Source organism: Carlito syrichta, unplaced genomic scaffold, assembly GCF_000164805.1.
Source record: "Carlito syrichta isolate Samal-C Ts95f unplaced genomic scaffold, Tarsius_syrichta-2.0.1 Scaffold315360, whole genome shotgun sequence".
NCBI lineage: Eukaryota > Metazoa > Chordata > Mammalia > Primates > Tarsiidae > Carlito > Carlito syrichta.
In genome coordinates, this window is record NW_007259456.1 from 161,209 (window position 1) to 180,894 (window position 19,686).

General features: G+C 55.3%; 1 protein-coding gene across 1 annotated transcript in view; it reads right to left on the reverse strand.

The window, feature by feature from the left end:
* ITPK1 (inositol-tetrakisphosphate 1-kinase) overlaps positions 1 to 19,686 on the reverse strand; it is a 65,116-nt gene that overhangs the window by 37,942 nt on the left and 7,488 nt on the right. The window contains exons 2-3 of the mRNA XM_021706227.1: positions 16,825 to 17,056; positions 2,315 to 2,432 (exon numbers count right to left, since the gene is read on the reverse strand). Of these exons, the coding sequence (XP_021561902.1) occupies positions 2,315 to 2,432; positions 16,825 to 17,056 (350 nt within the window). The remainder of the gene's footprint in view (positions 1 to 2,314; positions 2,433 to 16,824; positions 17,057 to 19,686) is intronic.

Genomic DNA, 19,686 nt, shown 5'->3' on the forward strand with positions numbered 1-19,686 from the left:
GCTATTTCCTGGGGACCCAAAGGGCCAGATACCATGCTGAGTGCTCAGCAAATGTCAACTATGTACCCTGACCCCATGGATGAGCCAGGTATCACCCACCTCTTCTACAACACAGGCAAACCAGATCAAGTGACGTGTCTAAGACCATATGGCTAGCAAGAGCCCAGAGTCAGACTCAGTCTCAGCCTGTCTCCATCCATAGTCCCTCCATACCCCCTCCCCAAGTGCCACCAGAATCTGTCATCCTTCCTGGGGACTTGCACAGGGTGTGGATGCAACCACCAGCCAGACTCCTTCTTCTACTAACTGGGCCTTCGTGTGTTTTAATACGCTCTCCTGCTTCACACAGGCAGTGTCCAGAAAGAGACTGGCCCCTTCCAGAATCAACACCTGGTCGAAATGTCACCTCAGCAGACTGAGGGAAGGGTGGTCCCAGGAGTGGAGATTCCAGAAGGAACACTCACAGTTCTTTCCTCTCCTTTGGAGTTCTGGATGGACCCAGGAAAGGGATACAAAGGTGGGGAAGCAGATAGTAGGGGCTATCCACTCCAGACTCAAGGAAGAAAGGCTGCCGGTGTGCCAGGAAAGCCACAAGGGCCCAGGATGACCCCTAAACCCTACATCCATGGGTGAACATTAGGCACCCAGGGAAGGGCCTCGGGACCCCTTGGAGGACATCCAGGTCCAGTGGCCAGCACTGCCACCAAGCCCACTCCTTAGAGAGGGAACCAAGAGCTCAGTGACTCTCCAGTCCAGGGACCTCAGCTGCACCCATGCAGTCCAGGGACCTCAGCTGCACCCATGCCAGGGGCTTAGGTCCAGGGCCAGCTGGCCACGGCCAGGAAAGCAAGCTTGGATAGGGTAGGATAGGGTGCCCATGTCAGAGAGATGGGGTAGCCACCCCAGCGTTATGAAATGTGGCTGTGTCTGCCAACCACTCGCAGCCTCTGTGACTCCGAAGGATCGTTATGCCTACCTTCAAGAGCAAAGAGAGGATGTAAGAAGAACTAACCAGAGCCAGGCACTTTCATGTCCCACACACTGCTCTCAGATCTCTTGATGGGCATACAGACAGGCTGCCTTGAGCCCTGTGAACCAAACGGGGCCCACTGGTGCCACTGTCATGGGAAATAATGCCAGGGTTGGTCACAATCCAGGCCAGGGTCCAAGGCAGCTGCAGCAGGCCTCAGTTATGGTTTGTGTGGCAGGGGGCACCTCTCCTGACCCTAACACGAATCCTCATGCAGCCCCAGGGCCCCAGCCAAGACCCTTTTCTCAAAACTGAACAATCACTATCAGCAAGGAGCACACAGACCGACCAGAGAGAATTAGAAGGTCACTATGAACGTGAATCCTTCCATAAGTCCTCACATCAACAGACTGAACAAGGCAGTCCTGACTTCTCTGGAGCTGCCTGCCCTATGGTGGGGTGGGAATGGTAGATGAGCTCTGAGGACAAGTACCTGTGGCTGGCAGGAAGCTCCCAGCTAAGAGGGAGGTTCCCAGCTGGGAGGGAGGTTCCACAAGTAGGAGGGAAGCTCTGCAGCTGGAAGGAAGGCTTCACAGCTTGAAGGGAGGCCTCACAGCTGGGAGGGAGGCTCCACAGCTAGCAGGGAGTTTCCCAGCTAGGAGGGGGACTCCACAGCTGGGAGGGAGGCTCCACAACTAGGAGGGAGGCTCTCAACTGGGAGGGAGGCTCCACAAGTGGGAGGAAGGTTCTCAGCTGGGAGAGAGGCTCCACAACTAGGAGGGGGGCGCTCCACTGCAAGAGAGGGGCTCTACAGCTAGGAGGGAGGTTCCCAGCCAGGAGAGAGCCGGGAGGGAGGATCCACAACTAGGAGAGAGGCTCCACAGCTAGGAGGGAGGTTTCCAGCTGGGAGAGCGGTTCCCAGCTGGGAGGGAGGCTCCAAGGCTAGGAGGAAGATTCCCGACCAGGAAGGGGGTTCCTAGCTAGGAGGGATGTCCACAACTGGGAAGTGGGCTCCACTGCTTAGGAGGGGGGCACCACAGTTAAAAGGGTGGCTCCACAGTTAGGAGGGAGGTTCCCAGCTGGGAGGGAGGCTCCACAGCCCTTGTGTTGTCAGGACACTCATCAACACCTGCAGATTTAGCACAACAAAACAAGAGCCTGAGAGCCACCGTCACAATGGGCACCATGAGACTAGTTTCCTAACTCCACTGCTTCTGAAACAACTGCCCTATGGAATTCAACCGCTTCCCATCCCAAATGGCTTAAAAGACCAGAACCTGCCCCTGGCCTCATGACCACGGAGGTGGCTGCCTGCCTTGGACACCGAGTCGCACGTGTCCGTACCGTCCATGTAGGCCTCGATCCTGCGGACGAGCTCGTAGGACTTGGAGCGGTCGAGAAGGGTCCTGATGGCAGGCAGGGGATCCAGCACGATGGTCTCTGGGTGGGCATCGATGTAGTCCTGGAGGGAAATGCAGCCTCTGTCAGAGATGGGGCAGGGCTGAGAGAGCTCACCCCTCGTGCCCACTCCTCCCCAGCAGCCCTGGTTTCAGTGAAAGGCATCACGTGAATCGGGCTCGACCAATGAATGAGTGTGTCCTAGCCCTGGGGCTGCAGGTCAGGAGAGGGCCTGTGACCTACTGATGTTGGGGCAGACCCCAGGCTCTTGCAGGAATCTGGGGGCAGGAACACTCTGAACCTTGGAGAAGGAGGGGCAAAGATCCCAGCAGGTGTGGCCCAAGCATCTCCAGCAGAGGCCTGGCAGAGGCAACACTAGAAACGGAGCTTAAACTCAGAAGATGTCACCAAGAAAAGGAGCCGTGGGTTCTGTCGGGTCGGTCTGCCCCTGGATCAAGGCTTACCTGAAACTCAGATCTGCTCCACATGCTGATGTGTCATATAGTGTCACTCTGTACCCTGCACTGACAGGGACCAAGGTAGGACCAGGGAGGGTAGGGTGACACCCAAGTCATCAGAAGTCTGTGGGTAGGTTGGCAGGAGAAGGGTGCCACAGGGTGGCTACAGTCATCCACATTAAGTTCTTCCCTCTAAGACAATAGCTTCAGGGTCAGCACTAAGGAATACGAAAGGAACTGTGATGAAGATCACAATCCTTAGGGAATTTGCAAACTTCTTGGGGGGAAAAAGACACCACTATCTACAACAGAATTCAATAAAACATAGAGCAATGTTTCCTAGGAAAACAACACAGGCTGAGAGACAGGCCCAGAGCCCCTGGTGGGCCATCACCTCTGACTACAGGCTCCCTGAGCCCCTGGTGGGCTATCATTTCTGGGACTGCAGGCGCTGAAGCCACCTGGTAGGCCATCACCTCTGTGACTGCAGATGCCCCGAGCCCCCTGGAGGGACCTGAGCAACTGGAGCAGACACAGCAAGTGAGACCATCCCTTGGGGTCTGAGGTTTCTATGGGCACAACTGGGGAATACTGACAGGAGTGGGCCTCAGGGAGTGAGCTGGGCTTGAGGAAGGCCAAGCTGTTGTGGGTGAACTGTGTTCCCCAAATACATATTCCAGCCCTAACCCTGTGCTACCTGTGAATGTGGTCTTATTTGGAAATAGGGTCTTGGGAGATGCATCAAGTTAAGACAAGTTCACACTGGATATGGGTGATTCTGACCCATGGACTGGTTTTCTTGTAAGACGAGAGAAATCTGGACACAGATACACAGAAGAAGACAGACGGCTGGAGTGATGTATCTACATGCCAAGAAATGCTGGTGATCACTTGGAAGCAGCAGGAATGAGGAAGGGCGCACGGAAGAGCCTCTCCGGGGCCTGGGAAAGGAACCAACTCCACTGAAGTCCTGACTCAGACTTGGTAGCCTCCAGATAGGAGACAGCACAGTCCTATTGTGTGCAGCCACCATGACTGTGACATGTGGTTGCAGCAGCCCTGGGGAGCTGACATGCCAGCTGGATTCACCCGTCTGCCCCTACCCACTGGGCTTGTCCATACCCTCATCTTTGAGGTCAGCACAGGCCAGGAGAAAATTCCCACAATGCTGCTTTTCTAGCAAGTCTTATCAACAAAAAGCAATACCCATTTGGGATTATGTTTCTTCAGGAAGCTTATTCTGGTTCCTGGTACCCATTTTTGAGCGCATTCAAAACAAGGGCCAGAGACTCATTCTGCTCCTGGTCTGAAATTGCTCCCCCTGTATTTCATGCTAGAGCACCTGCTGTGGACTCCTTTCAGCCTTTTTCTCTGACGTTTCTAAAATTCCTCTGTCCCAAGTGGCAGCCAGCATACATGTGAGAGGCCTGCACGACCACCCCTGCTCCCAGAATCCCTGAGACTTGCTGGTTCCAGCCCCAAGCAGTCCCTCTCACTGTGCATGGAGGCTATGAACCTGAAGGAGGGCAGAGCTGCCTTCAGGCTCCTTCCCTGCCCTTAGAGATATGACTGCCAGCAGGTCAGCCTGGCCACCCACCAGCTGCCCATTCAACCCACATCTGCCACCCTCACGAGGTTTCCTCAGGGAAGGCTTCATCCCAAGTGGCTCTCTCCCTGGAGTCTGCACCTGAACTCCCTCCCTGGGGGTTCCCATTCCTCTATCACAGCTTGGTCTCCTAAGCTGGGACTAGGTGTCTAAGGGCATGATGCTCCCGAGACCCTCCACCAAGATGCACAGATGTGTGAGATCATATGTGAATAGGTCACCCACCTAACAAACTCCACCTCACTGATAATGCTCAGGGTGCTAAGGGGTTTAGCTGACACCTGGGTGACAGAGAGCCTCCGCTTCACTACACTGGATCTACAACCCTGGCCATGGCATCATGTCCTGGCTCTGTACTCCACTGTCATCCCCCCGTCCTCACTTGATACATATGAAGTGGCCAGGCTACATGACCAGGTCAGGAACCCAAGCGCCAGTGCTAGTCCCTCTCAGAACCACCTGGGGCACATAGCATGGCTCCTCTGGGCTCAGCCTCCTCAACTGTGACATGAGCTCCTACAGGGAACTCTAAGGTCTCTGTACAGATAGCCTCCAGTTCTGAGAATCTAAGTGGACTGAGAACACCAGGGGTGGTGTCTGTAGAGGCTGATTTCGAGGCTGCACAGGGGATGGCTCTGGGTGCTTGCAGGACCACACACACCCGCTACCCTTCTCAAAAGGAGGTGACACTGGAGATGCTCGCCTTGACACCATGGCCCAGTCCTCTCCCAGCAACTAGGCCACTCAAAAATGGACACACTCCCTCCCCCACTTTAAAAATGCCCCCTGTCCTAAGAAGAGTGTCTACTCACATCACTGAGTGACAAGCTGACTCCGATGCCTCATCTACACATCAGGGCTATGACCTTTAAAGAGATAACTCAGCATCCCCAAGACACAAAGCGAAGTCAGACTTGGGGGGAGGGAGGCCATGTGAGGCCCAAGTGCAACACCCAACAAGCAGATACCAGCAGCTCTGAATGAGGACAAGAGTGTCAATATTAACAGAATCACTCCTACACAGATCTCACTGGGTGGAGATGGAGGGCAACGTGCTCTTCCAACTACCACTCTCCATGTGGATTCCTGCCCAACTCCCAGCTCATCTGTGACTGCGAAGGTCTCAAGTATTTCCCACAAGTCTTGGTTACCAAGCAAGCAGCTGGAAGAGGGAGTGCCCTGTGCTGTGTATCACCATCCGAGGAGGGGAGGCCCAAGCCACCTCCAAGGTGAGTGGTGAGCACATGCTCCCTGGAGGCTGGCCTGCCGTGGGACACCCAGGTACACCCTGGAGGTCAGCAAGGGCAGCCAGCTTTCAGCAAAACACAGCCCTGGCCAGGAGGACTGGGAGGGCCAGAATTACTGGTCAGACCCCAGCAGGTGCCTGCCCAGACATGCCTCCCCCAGGCCTTTCAGATGTTCCAGGCTGTGTAGTAATGCACACAGGGGCCGCTGGCCCCCTGCTGACTGGCACCAGAATTACTGGTCAGACCCCAGCAGGTGCCTGCCCAGACATGCCTCCCCCAGGCCTTTCAGATGTTCCAGGCTGTGTAGTAATGCACACAGGGGCCGCTGGCCCCCTGCTGACTGGCACCAACAGTGAGCTGATGAGGATAAGGTGACTCAGAGACATGGCTTCCTCAGCAGTCCTACAGCAGGAAACCAGCAGGGAGCACAGCAGAGATCTGCTCTCTTCAGACAGAAAATACTCTCAGAGGTCCTGAGTTCAAATCCAGCCTCTGCCACTGATTCTCTCTGCCTGGAGACTGAGCTAGAGTTGGGACACCAAGACCCCTCCTGTGCAAGATGCCTGCTTTTCACAGGCCACTGCTGGCAGCTGCTGTGGCATCCAGGGGATGGCAGATGTGAGAGGACACATGGCCAGGGCTCTCCCAGCAAGGCCCTCGCTCCAGAGTTTCTGTCAGAGAACCGAAGCATGCAAGGCAGGATGAGAAGCCTCGCAGGTCTCACTGGAGCTAGGGCTAACAGTTGTATTCCTGGAGAAAGGGAGTCCGCCTCACACCCTGCCACTCAAGCGCCGGCTTTAGCCTGGCGGGATGGGGAGCCCAGGCACTCACCTTGTGGTGTCAGCACAAGGCAGAGCACCCCAGATGGCAATGTCCCATCCCAGAGGCAGTCACAGGTGGGTAGAGACAGAGAACCCAAGGGTTCCTCCATGAAGGAGAGGAGTGTGGGTGTGCGCTCGGGCCACAGTAAATGGTGGATTTGAGGCTGCAGCTCCATCCACATGTCCTCCCAGCCAGGGCACTGTTTGGATCCCTGTTCTCCCAAAGGCTCTGGGGGACCCCCACAGACAGACATGAGTCAGCATCTGTTCCCAGCACTGCAGCAAGATGGATGAGCACAAATGGCAGACAGACACCTCTCAGGATGGTCAACCAATGGTGCGGTTGGAGGCCACAGTCCCCAGGGCCTTCGTGAAGAGGATCACAGGGCACAGAGGAAGTAAACACCAGGCTTGGCGCAGACATGCAGGAGGCTGCCACCAGTGCCTGCTGGATGAAGGGGCCCCCAGAGGGAGGATGGACGGCCACAGCCATGTTGGGAGCACAATGTAGCTCTCCTGTCCCTGGAGGCCAAGAATGGGAGGATGAGGTGGTGAGCCACACTGAGCGACACCATCAGGGAGAATGACCACTGAACCCTCTCAGCAGACCGAGGCCAGGAACCCACCACTGCTGATGGACTCCTCAGCAAGCAAGGCCAAAGAACATCCCCCAGCCTGAGCACTCCTGCACCTCCCAGCACACCTGCCTGCTTACAGCTGACAGAAAACCACATGCCACAGACAGTCCTGGGAACTCCACACTAGGCCCAGGGGCCTTGGCACTACAGAATGAGCAGTCAGCCAAGGTTGGCATAGGGACAGAGCTAGTAGTTTGTGCAGGTAAGCCTTGGAGGCGGGCTCTTAAGATCCAAAGGTTGTGGCAGCATCCAGCATATATGAGGGCAGGTTTGCCAAGTCTAGCCATGTGTGTGCCATTCACAGTACCTACTACTGCACTGTGCAGCGTGCAACCTGTGCAATCCCTGACAGTCAGCCAATTCTGCCTTCCCCTCACCAGCAGACCCTCTCTTTCAGCCCAGCCACACCTGCCACGACTCAATCCCAACACATGGACCTGAGGCACTGCACACGTTGAGACAAAGGCAGAGCCAAGAAACTTGAGGTGCCATTAGCTTTATGTGGGTCTCTGAAAGTAACTCACTTGTGTCTTCCTTTTCCCATCTGTAAAATGAGAGCGTAAGAATAATTCCTTTACAACATCTTTTCTGACTCTTGAATTCTCGATTCTCTGATTCCATCATGTGACAAACCCAAAAAAGTTTTCAGGCCCCTGAACTGAGCCAGAGGCTGCCCAGGCCCGGTAGTATCCAAACACGGGCCAGGCCTACTGCCCTCAGAGTCCATAGTGTGGTGAGTGCATGGGACACAGTCACAGCAGGCCAGCCAGATGCACCTGCCAGGCAAGGGAGGAGGGTCAGTGGGGCAGGCACGCTGGCAGAGACAGTTGACAGCTGCACACTGGGCCAGGTACTGACCACCAGTCCATGTGTATGTGCAAGCGTGAGTGTGTTTGAGGAATGTGTGTGCATGCATGAACGTGTAAATGTGGGTGTCTGTGAGAGGTAGGCATGTGTGTGAGAGTGTGTGCACATGTGGACACAGATGTGTGTGCAAGTGTGCGTGCACATGTGTGTGTAAGTACATGTGTATGCATGCGTATGTGGTGATGAATGCCACCAGCTCAGCCATTGAGCAACCACGTTCAACCCACCCTCACGGGGCTCCTATGGGGCAGATATGGAGTGGAATGAAGGAAGACATGGAGGCGACTGTGACAACACAGCAGGGGCATGTGGATGTGGGGGGTATACTGGGTGGAGGGAAGGCTCCTGAGGCCACTGACACTGACCCATAGAGGGTCCTGGGCATGGCAGGAGGAGAAGGTGCTTCCAAGAACAGGGAACAGCAAAAGCACAGGTCTGGCCAAGGGAGTATAGCACACTTGAGGACTGGCAGGAGCTTGGTGTGGCCAGGGAATGGCGGCCTGGGGGCGGGGAACGAAGGCCTCAGGGGGGCATGGAGGCCTCAGGGAGGCACAGAGACCGGGGGGGATGGAGGACGAGGGAAAGACAGAAGCCTGGAGGATGGAGGCCTGGGGTGATGGAGTGGAGGCCTGGGAGGAAAGGAGGCCTCAGGGGGATGGAGGCCTGGGGCAGATGGATTCCTTGGGGGTTGGGGGACAGAGGCCTCAGGGGTGGGACAGAGGCCTGGGGAGGACAGATGCTTGGAGGATGGGGGAGTAGAAGCTCAATCAGCAGCCAGCTATCAAGAGGTGTGTAAGGTGGGACTCAGAGGACTTCTTCATGCCTGTCTGTCCATCCCCAGAGGGCCGAAGTCAGCAGATGCCCAGCACGAGGTGTGCCTGGCCCACTGTGTTCCTGGCTGGCTAGGCGGCAATGGGACTTATGACATGGAGTCAAAGGAATCCAAGTGGGCTTCATCACAGGCATGCAGGCCATGTGGGCAACATGACACATGCTGGGAAGGCACGTCACCAGCATAAACTAGGAAGGGAGAGAGAGGTTGCCTTTCTGCTGCAGGTGTTACTGAAGGATGGAAGCCAAGGAGACACTAATTTCCTTGGCCTGAGTTACCCAATGCTAAAAGTAGACACTGTACCCGATGGGGCCTCAGTGTCCACATGTATAGGGGTAGCTCTGCTGATCTGCCTGGGTGCTCGGGGCTGATGGGCTACTTCTAAAGCACTGTGTCGACCAGGGGCGACTCTGCCCCCCAGGAAGCATCTGGAGATGTCTTTGGCCATCTCAATGAGGGGTAGTGGGAAGTGCTGCTGGCATCAAGTGGTCAGAGGCCAGGAAGAGGCCAAAAGTCCTCCACCACACCAAACAGCCCCTAACAATAACAGAATGACCCAGCCAAGATGTCAGCAGGCCAAGGCTAAGAAACCCTGAGATAACATGATGGAAGTTCTTTCCAAAACTTTGGGAAAGGTACTATTGCTAGATATTAGTATTTCTAGAACCCAACATGCCCCCAAACCCCAACCTGCAAAACCCTGCCATCCACATACAAGCAGAGGGACCACATACAAGCAGTGGCTCAGGGCTCAGCCTTCAGGCCTGTCTCCTGCCTCTGCCCCACCTGGGTTGTACAACGTCCACTCTACTCTCTGCTACTGATAGGGCCACACATCTGTCTGGGGACTGGGCTTCCTTTACACACAGGAAAGCAACTGCAGCCAGCTGATGGCACAAACAGCATCCCCTCCCTTGGACAGTGAGAGCCATTACCAGCCATACCCACATGGCTTGTCCTAGGTGCACCATGGGCAGACTGTGGCCATTTCCACCGTGGAGGAGTGGTCTTGTGACCCTAGGCAGCAGTCTTCAAGAGGCTGACCTCATGACCATGCCAGGACAGGGTCTGTTCCTCTGAGACCTGGGCCTCCCCAACCATTCCGCCTCCCTTGGCTTCTGCTGGCAGTTTTGTCATCACCACTGTGTCAGAGGCAATTTCAGATGACCTCTTCCTCAGTGACCCTGAATCATGGGCCCTTACACCCCCCAGGGGCCACCAGCTGTTAGCCAAAGTCCCTCTGGGCATGTCTGAAAAGAGCACAAGCCACAGTCCTACCCTGCCACGCTCTAACTGCCCAGGGGGCTAGTGATGGGCCTCCCTGGGCCACCGGTTGTGCCCCTGGGAATTGAGTAATTCCATTACCTCAGGAACTGAGATGAGGACCAAAGAGACGAGAGATGGGAAGGTCCACAGCAAGCATGCCACATGGGACACGCCCAGTGAATATGCATAGATGGGGACCCCACCAGGGCCATGGCTACTACTTTGACCCCACCAGTCAGAAGGCCCACATGCAAAGCTGGCAGCAACTTACTGGGACCTCTGACTGATTTACATTTCTTCTTCCTAACTGGACTTGAAGGCCTAGAACAAAAACCTCTACTGCTTCTTCCTCTTGCCTCTCCAGCACACACTGCATACTGCTGTGCTAGTGGCCGCCCAGCAAAGGGTGAGTATGGCAGGTCTTGATCAACACAGCTATGAGGTCATGCCCATGCCATCAGGGCTGGGGGCGAAGGTGAGCTGTGGTCTTGGAGGTGATGGCTAGCACTGGGCAGCTGCCATGGTGTTGGATGTGGTTGCTCTGAGGTATTCTGGGCTATCCTGGAACATCCCCTGTGCTGCAGGCAGTGACTGAGGTCCAGGCAGGTCAGCTGGGGAGTGTGGAGCTGGGGACGGTACCCAGTCCCTCCAATTCCCACCTGGCCCTGCCACATTTCCATTGCCCTGTCATAGAATGTGCCTCCCACATGGCGACGCTTTCATAGTCACTGCCTCACTGACACCAATTACAACAAAGTTCTCAGGTCAGTGAGGGCCACAGACGCGGCTGAGAGTGGCATTACTGCCACTGTTAGACCACTGATATCAGCCAAGTGTTGTCACACCCAGTGTTGTGTAGCAAGGGGTCAGCACTTACACACACGTGTTGCACTCACTCAGCACCAGGTGCTACTATAAGAATATCGTGTGCGTTAATTAGTTCAAAGCTCACAGAGAGCCTGTAAGTTATTTTAATTTTTTTAAAGACGAAAAGGGAACTGTGCAGTATCTGCTGTCCTTGCCTGTGGGAAGGTCCTGTCTTTCAGCACCCTGTGGTCAGTCAAGGTCATGTCGATTGCGGTAGCCAGGGAGATGTCAGAGTCTGTGTCACAACAGGGTAGACACTGAGCCAGCACGAGCCTTGCCACTTTCTTGTCCCTCTGTCATGACGGCTGGTCAGGAGTCGCTCTACCACTGTGGGTCACAGACACACAGCAGCACTTCAGCCACCCTCTACGGCCATGTGGCAAGAGCTAGGGATGACATGCACTGGGTGACAGGAACCGCCTATCTCTATGACCAAGCCTGACTCAGTCTGGCAAACCAGCAGCAGGGCCTCAATATACCAGCTCCTGCAGCTCCCAGCCCTGTCTTTTCCCCATCCCCTGATGAAGGGTGGGTGGGGGTGAGAGGTGCTCGATCTTTCCAGGTGAGAGGCAGGGTGGCCAGGTGTGCCTTCTCTTCCTGCACCCTGGGGCCTAGTTGAGCTCCCTCCCAGATCTATTTCATGTAATTAAATAATGGGAGGGACACAGCAGGCGAGAGGGCCTTTGTCCTGTGAGGACCAGATGTGGCTCAAGCTGTTCGGAGGCTAGACTGTCACAGCAGAAAGAGGAGACCATGCATGAGACACCCAAGGCTGATGCTCAGGACCATGCACAGGGACACCTGGGGCTGGGACTCAGGACCACGCATGGGACACCCAGGGCCAGAACTTGAGTCAGCAGCTCCCTTTTCATCTTGGAAACACCCAGTAGTATCCCCACCTGCTGAGTTCATGCTGTACTGGCAATGTCCCTGCTTGCCAATTAAATCTAATCTTAAGGGCCCCATCCCATTGCCCCACCCTCATCCACTCCCTCCCTGCAGGATAAAGTCTAAGCTCCACAGCCTGGCATGAGAAAGCCCCGCAGTTCCGGCCCTGCCACCCCTCTAACTTTGTTGCCCTGAGGCACTGTCACACCTACCTGGCAGTGCCATCTGCCTCCTGAACCCTCCTGACGTCCTCCCTCCCTGCTCCCTGCTGCCCAGCAGAGCCACATCCCCTTCCACTGGCCCACCGGAGCCCCCTGTGCAAGGCTCCCAGCAGCAGATCAGTGCCCCTGTGCATCTCAGCTTAACAGTCAGGCATGTTCCCCACATACCAGGCACCACGGGTAGCAACGGAAACACCAGGTGCTGGAAGCAAATGCAGCCCTGTTCCAGTGAGGGACAGATGAGAGCAACAACTAAAGGATGGTATTAAGGGCCAGGCTCAGTGAGGTCACATCAGTCATCCCAGCACTTTGGGAGACTGAGGCGGGAGGATTGCTTGAGTTCTGGAGTTCAAGACCATCCTGGGCAACATGGTTAGACCCTGTCTCTACAAAAAATCAAAAAATTAGCTGGGCAAGGTGGTACATGCCTATAGTCCCAGCTACTCGGGAGGCTGAGCAGGAAGATCACTTGAGCCCAGGAGGTCGAGGAGGCAGTGAGTCGGGATCATGCCACAATACTCCAGTCTGGGCAACAGAGTGTAACCCGACTCAAAAAACAAAAACAAAATTAAAGGAATGGCATCAAGGAAAGCTCATGGTTAGGACAGCTTAGGACAGGCAAGGCAGCACCAGTCAGATAATCAGGAGACATTGCTCAGGAAGGGGTGCTGAGGAGAGGGAACAAAGGCACTGAAGCAAGCACAGGTCAGTGCCAGAGCAGTTGCTGTCGTAGGGCCAACCTGTCAGGGAAGGGGTGGGTGTGACGCGATGAAGCTGGGGGTGACGCCACCAGATCACTGGGCCCTGTGGTCCATGTTAGCAATTACAGTCTGAGTGTCACCGCAACAAGAAAGTGTGAAGCAATTTTATCCAGGCTGTGCTGGGATCAGACCTGTGTTTTGCTAATTCTTCACTCCAGGGGCTGTGAGGGCAGCTCTGGGGTTGTCCGATGACCTCCCCTCCTGGCTGGGGCTCACAAGTAAGGCACTCCACAAACTATGTGCTGCGCAGGACATGATCCTCGCAGACTGTGTGCCACTGGCATCCAGGACATTGGGGGACAACTGCTATCCTTCCAGCTAATCAGGGAGAAGGCAAATGGTTTAGACTAAAACCTCTTTGGTCTATCCCGGGAAGACCCCAAGAGGGCACGTGCCCAGTGAATACAACTACTGCAGCCCTTCGGGACAATTCCAGGCCTGGAAGGGGCAGCAGGAGAGGAGGGTGGTCCCTCTTACCCTGCGGCCACACCTGACAGGTGGTCTGGGTGTCACTCAAGGAGGCAGCTTGTGCCACTCCCCCTAGGAAGGCTCCCAACACGCCAGGAGGCCCCGGGGTCCCTGGACCTGGCAGGGACCTCCCCACTGTGCTATCCCTGCTCACCCACGTGGGCAGGGCCTGGGGACCTGGCCTGGATCTGGACACTGATAAGCCAACCTGCTGCTGGCTCCCTGTGAACTTTGGAGCAGAAAAACCCTGGAATCATCCCAGTTGAGTCTCTAAGACATTATGAGACTAATCAAAAAGTAAAACAAACAAACAAAAACCCACCCAAACAAAAGACCTCAGGTAGTAGTGAAGGTTCTATGACAACCAGCTCGAATGCTCGCAATAAGCCCGCACCCTCCAACCTGCCACCAGGGTAGCCTAAGGAGGCACAGCCTCTAGGCTCTGGGACCTCCCTCCACCCAGGCATAGAGGCTTACCAGGAGCAGCCCCAGGAGCAGCCTAGGGCCATCAGGAGCATCTCGGAAATTCCTCTTCCCCACCCACAGCCTAGGCCCCTTCCTCCAGGACCCCGAATACTGTTTTTGGAGAAGGCCCTTCTAGCAGATCCCCTCTGGGCAACGCACCCTTGCTCAGGGCCACTGCTCACAGCTCTGTGTGGGAACCCAAGCCCTAGGTCCCATTTCCCCTGCCTCTGAATGCAGCACCCCACCCCTCCCCATCCCTGAACCACACTCAGGCCCCTTTTTTATGTCTGGAGAATGAAGATTAAAACCAGATCCTGAAAACAAAAGACACGATCAAGGTTAGGCATCAGCCTCCCTGTGTCTGTGGTCAGCTCTGAACTTATATCTCTCTCATCTTACGGCAGAGGGACGTGGCCAGATCAGCGTGGACAGCCTGTACCTGGTGGCAGGAAATAGCCTCCCCAGCCCTCACCCTGTGTCTCTCAGGGTGCACCAGCCCCTGCTGGTCTCCTCTCTTCCTGGGGCCTCTGGAAAAGAGCAGCCTGGCACCCTTTTCCCCAAAGAATTGTTCTCTTCACAAAGGAGGAAACTTCCTGCCTTATCAGATATCCGGCCTCTCACTGAAGCACTCTGCATTTAACACTGATCCCAGAAACACTGGTGCTGGGAGGTTATGGTGAGGTCACCACAGCCATCTCCACCTGCCCCTGGCCAAGGCCGGGGATGTGCCCAAGATCGGACAGACCAGGAGTTCAGCCAAGACCTTGCCTGGTAGATGGCCGTGGCTGATAGTCTTAGCTGCATGTCCTCATGCTGTCCCTGACACTCCCTAGCTCTGTTAACAGGCTCTCTTCTGCCCAGAATAGGAACACAGGGACACAGCTCTCATTCACTGTTCAGCCCTCATATGCCTTGGGCTGCAGGCTCTGTGTTTAGGGGAAGGGCAGATATGAACTGTCCCCTGGGGGTCATTGCTCCAGAACCTTAGTCCATGCTAGCTGGAGGTAGTGGCCCTTGATCTAGGAAGATAGGGTAGCAGAAATAATCCCGTGGGTGTAACCAATGGCACAGCAGCAGGAGAGGCTGCAAGTTCTCAGCATGATGGGCATGTTCATGCCTCCCAGCAATCCACCCACGCAGAGAGGAAGGAACCAGTCACACTAGACAAACTGAGGTTTGGGGGGATTGGGTGGCTTCTGAGTTCTGGAGCAGAGACCTGGCTCCCAGGCAGCTCAACTCCCAAGTCCTAGGCCTCAGCCATCTCTGAAGAGGCCATGGGAGGCTGGAAGCCCGGCTCAGTCACTTCCTAGCTGGAGCCCTGGCAGGCATGACTTGCCCACACCCGCCTCCTCACCTGCACAAGAGAGCTGGCACAGTCCACTGCCTGGGGAGCAGGTGGATGGCCCTTGAGGTGCCTCCTGCAGGGCCACTGCGTGGGGACCACTCTGAGTGTTTCTTGCTATATGTGAGGAACTGCTGCTATTGCCACATGTAACTCACCCTCCCAACAGTGTCTGAAGGCCACCGTCCCGGTAGATCCACCAGGAGACGCATCACCCCTGACCAGAGGTCCGTGTGGCAACCTGACTTAGTGATGCTCCCCCAGAGGACAGCCGCCAAGAGCATCATGGGCACAAGAACCGGGCCCTTCGGGTCACCTGCAGGAAATGAGTAGAAGTGAGGCTAGAGTGGATGGCAGGGGCGCCGAAGGCCACTACTTCACCTATGGCCAGCTGGGGCTGTATCCTAAGACATGGGGACATGCAGGGCCCGAGAAAAGCCAGTCCTACCAGGGATGGGCAGTGAGTCACCCTAGAAAGTCCAAAAAGATTGAACCTGGCTCTGCCAGGTCCCAGTGGCCAAGCTGTGTGTGCTCCGAGCTCTGTTTCCTGTTACAGCGGTGATTCTGTCCCAGGAGGTGGATCAAATGCTGCACATGGGTGTATGCCTGTTAGCCAAGCCCTAGTCTGGGACAGAAGCTCAGTAGGCAGCCCACCAACGGGGCACATATCATCTCTGTCTCACTCTGTGCTCTCACTCAGGTTTCTCCTCCCAACATGGTTCAGGGTCTTCCTACTACCAGCATCCATTTTACAAATAAGAAAACTTGAGGCTCCACAGAATCACAGTGGAGCCATGTCTTTGCCGGCCTCCAGCCCTAAGAAAGGACACACTGCCTAACAGATGGAAGCTGCACCTGCTTCTGGGGCCACTTGCAGGCAGGAAGCGAGGATCTACAGAAGGGAGCTGGCCAGGGAACAAGAGAGAAGTGGGGAAGCATGGAGGGCTGGGGGACTGGCCCTGAGTGCATAGGGAAAATGCTCTCAGCAGGACAACCCTAGGTGACGAGGACGCGGATGAGAGCCCCTTTATCCTGGTAAGGAAAAGCAGGTGTCATTCATGGAAAAGCGCTAGCTTGAGCACCGCCCACCCCACCAGGCAGGCCCGCAAAAAGCCATTGTTCCGGGTGCATTTTCACTGATAATACAACTTTGTTTTTTTCATGACCTCTAAGTTGCTTGCTCTCCAGAGGAAAGAATCACGTTGTTGTCCACAACAGAGAAAGCACAGGGAACCCAAGTAGGGGACTGAAAACCCCCAGGCGGTAGGGAGGTCAGCATGGGGTCAGAACCCAGGGGGCTGATGGGAAGTGGGGGTGGAAGACAGCCCAACGACGCAGTGAAACATGTCAAAGTCATGCTCAAAGTCAAGCACACAGGGTCAAGGTCATGGGCAGAGGGGGCTCTCGCCGAGGCAGGACTCGGTTTAGGGGTCCCTTATCCCCCTCTCCAAGTACAGAAAAAGGGTTCCACCTTGTGCCAGTAGGAGTCACTAACAGGGCCATGCCTATGCTGATGGGGTGGGATAGGGGCAGTTTCAGTACCCCCACTACACCGAATGAGACTGAGGTGGTACCTGCCCTTGAGCCCACATCTTGCCAGCAGCAGAGCCACATCCATGGCAGCTGCCGTGACTCTGAAAATACACAGCCATTCTGCCTCCCCCTTTACCTCCCGTGGGCCGCAGCGAGAGCCACATGTGCTCACTCACTTGGAACCTGTGCACCAGCTCCAGGGACTGGCTATCATTCTGGTCAGCTTCGAGGATGACATCAGTCAGCTTGTGGATGATGACATCCAGAGGTCCCTGCTCCTCAATCGGCCGGTTGAGGTTCAGCTGTAAGACAGGAAGACAGAAAAGGGGCTGTTCAACACCTGTGTCTATGGCCTGTTCTGCTGCCATGGGCATGCCCCAGAGGACCCTGGGGCCCCTCTGCAGTACTCTGGAGGGGCCAGAGGAGGGCTGACACTCATGTGAAACAGATGGGACCAGCCTCTGAGACCTGTAGCTCTCCACAAATCCTCGAGGGCAGGCCCCATACCACTGGGGATGCAGATGGACACAAAAGGAGTTCAGGGACCAAATATCTACGGGCCAAGCAAGGGATGCCGGGAAAGGACATATGGAGTGAACTTAGGAAATGAGAGCTCAGAGAGGCTGAGCAAGACAATGAGCGCCACACAGGTGGGTCAGAACTGGGCCCTATGCACACTCTTCAATGAACTCCATAAGCGTCATCAAAGCTGAGGTCTTGGTGAATCCAGGAACTGCCACCTGGAGAGACCAGCACTTGCACGCACCAATCTGGACTGTCAGGAAAAGTGAGGGTGCAGGGCGGTCTGCAGTCTGTTGGCCCTGCTCCCTGCTCTGCTGAGGAATGTTTGCTTTTTCAAGAGCAGGAGGCTGGAAAGATCAGACCCCAAGGGACCTGAGCCTGCAGCTGACAGACAGTCATTCACCTGCTCTCATGACAGATGCCCCGCTGACAGCCATGCAGCCTGACACCATACTGCCTAACCTGCCAGGTGTCTGCCACCTAGCATGCGACCACTGCCAACTGCAAGGCCAGCTCCGCCAAGGCAGTGGCACCAACCCAGCACCTGGCTGACCTCCCCACATGACCTCAGCAGAGGCCACAGAAGGCCCTGAGCCCCACCTTCCTCCAACCCCCAGGATCCAAGGCTGGCTATTCTAAGTTACCACTAGATACCACAGAACAGCTACAAGGATGCTTGGAGGAGGCAACATGCTCAAAGCTTGCGTGAATTTGCTTCATTTTATTTAACAACCACTATGATGTCATTTTACAAATGAGGAAATTAGAGGATAGAGACTTTTAAAATTTCACAACAATAAAAAAACTTCACAACAGGAAAGCAGTGGTGCTCGGATGCAAATGCAGATCTAAAGTGGTGCTGGTTCTGTAATTCCAGCACTTTGGGAGGTGGAGGAGAGGATTGTCTGAGCCCAGCAAGTTGAGGTTGCGGTAGCTATAAGTGTGCCACTGTACTACAGCCTGGGTGACAGAGAGAGACTCTGACTCCAATAAACAAACAAACAAATAAATAAATAAGTGGTGCTGGCCACCCAGCCCCTCCCCTAGTCCTCCAGGGTCACAACCACCTGGTTACCTTGTCGTCCTGCCAAGTCAGGCCAGCTGGAGGCACCTGGAGCAGAAGATGGGGGAGGAGAGAGGGAGAGCACATGCTCCCCCTGTCCTCACACCCAGCCCCCATCATATCCCCTCTCTCAAGACTGCCACAACCTCACAGTCCCAGGCACATTTCAGCACCTTTGTCCTGGGCTGAGGTGGGGATGCTTGCCACACACGCCAGCCCTGCCCTGTGTCTCTCACTAACTTCCCTGAACAGTCTTTACTAAACTCGCTTTCAGCCGAGCCCCTGGAATGTGCCACATCCCATTCTCCTCTTTCCCACTGTCCACCAGGAAAGATGTTAAGGGTTTCCCCTATTTAGAAAAGACATTCTTAGACCTCACAACAAGAAAATAATGAAGAATGTTCTTCCCATGGTGACCAGTCTGTGTGCAAAACAAAACCACACCAGGACAGGTCAGTCAGCCAGCAGTGGCCCAACTCTGGGGCTCCAGGATAGGGAAGGAGAGGGGCTCCCGAGACCTCCTGAGACGCGGGTACCTGCTCATCCTCAGGAGCTGGGGACAACTCTCTCACTGTACAGCTAACACTAAGGCCCAGGAAGGAAGAAAGACCAAGCAAGGTTGGCCATGCAGGGGAAAGGGGCCTCGCTGTGGCCTGGACAGGGGTTATGCAGCAATGCCCACATATCAGCCTCTACCAGCCAACCCCGGCGCATCATCCCCCTGCCTCGGTTTCTGCTCTGTTAGAAAAAGGGAAATGCAAGGCCCTATTCACAGATTCCACATTACATTCCCATCACAGAGAAGCAAAATTTGAAGGCAGGTGGAGAAGCTGGCGGGTAGTGGCACAGTGGCAGAGCACAGCAGGCTCTCAAGGGAAGCTGGACACAGCCCTGCATCTGCTTAAGCCTGAGGCTCCAGTGTGAGGTTCCACAAACAAGAGGCCAGCATTCTCAGACCTCTCAACAGCTGCCAATGGGGAGGAAACCCAGTCAAGGAGTCACCCACACCACCACCCATGTCTGAAGAGCTCTCTGGGTCTCTCTGCAGCATGGGGGTCAGAATCAGCCCAAGAGGAGCCAGGGGACACCCAGGCATCTGCATCTGACTTGGGTGAGGCCTGTAGATGTGACAACCCGGGGCTGTTTGGAAAAAAAGTTCTCTGCATCCCCGGCTGCTCCGCCGAAGGTAAACAGTTGAGTCCTGGAAACTGGCCACCTTCCTCTGTGTATTCTCCAGGCATGTTATGCCAGCAAAGCCCGTTCACAAGAACAGAACTCAGAACACACAACAGGCCTGGATCTTGCAGCATGGCTGCCTCTTTAGCAGCTGAGGCTTTGAAGTCTCCTCAACACTGTTTCCTCAGGGGCCAGACATGTTACCATCATCCTAAAGGGGTCTGTCCCCTAACATAACTCAGAGAGGTTTCAGTTTCTCCAATGGTGAGAAAAGAGG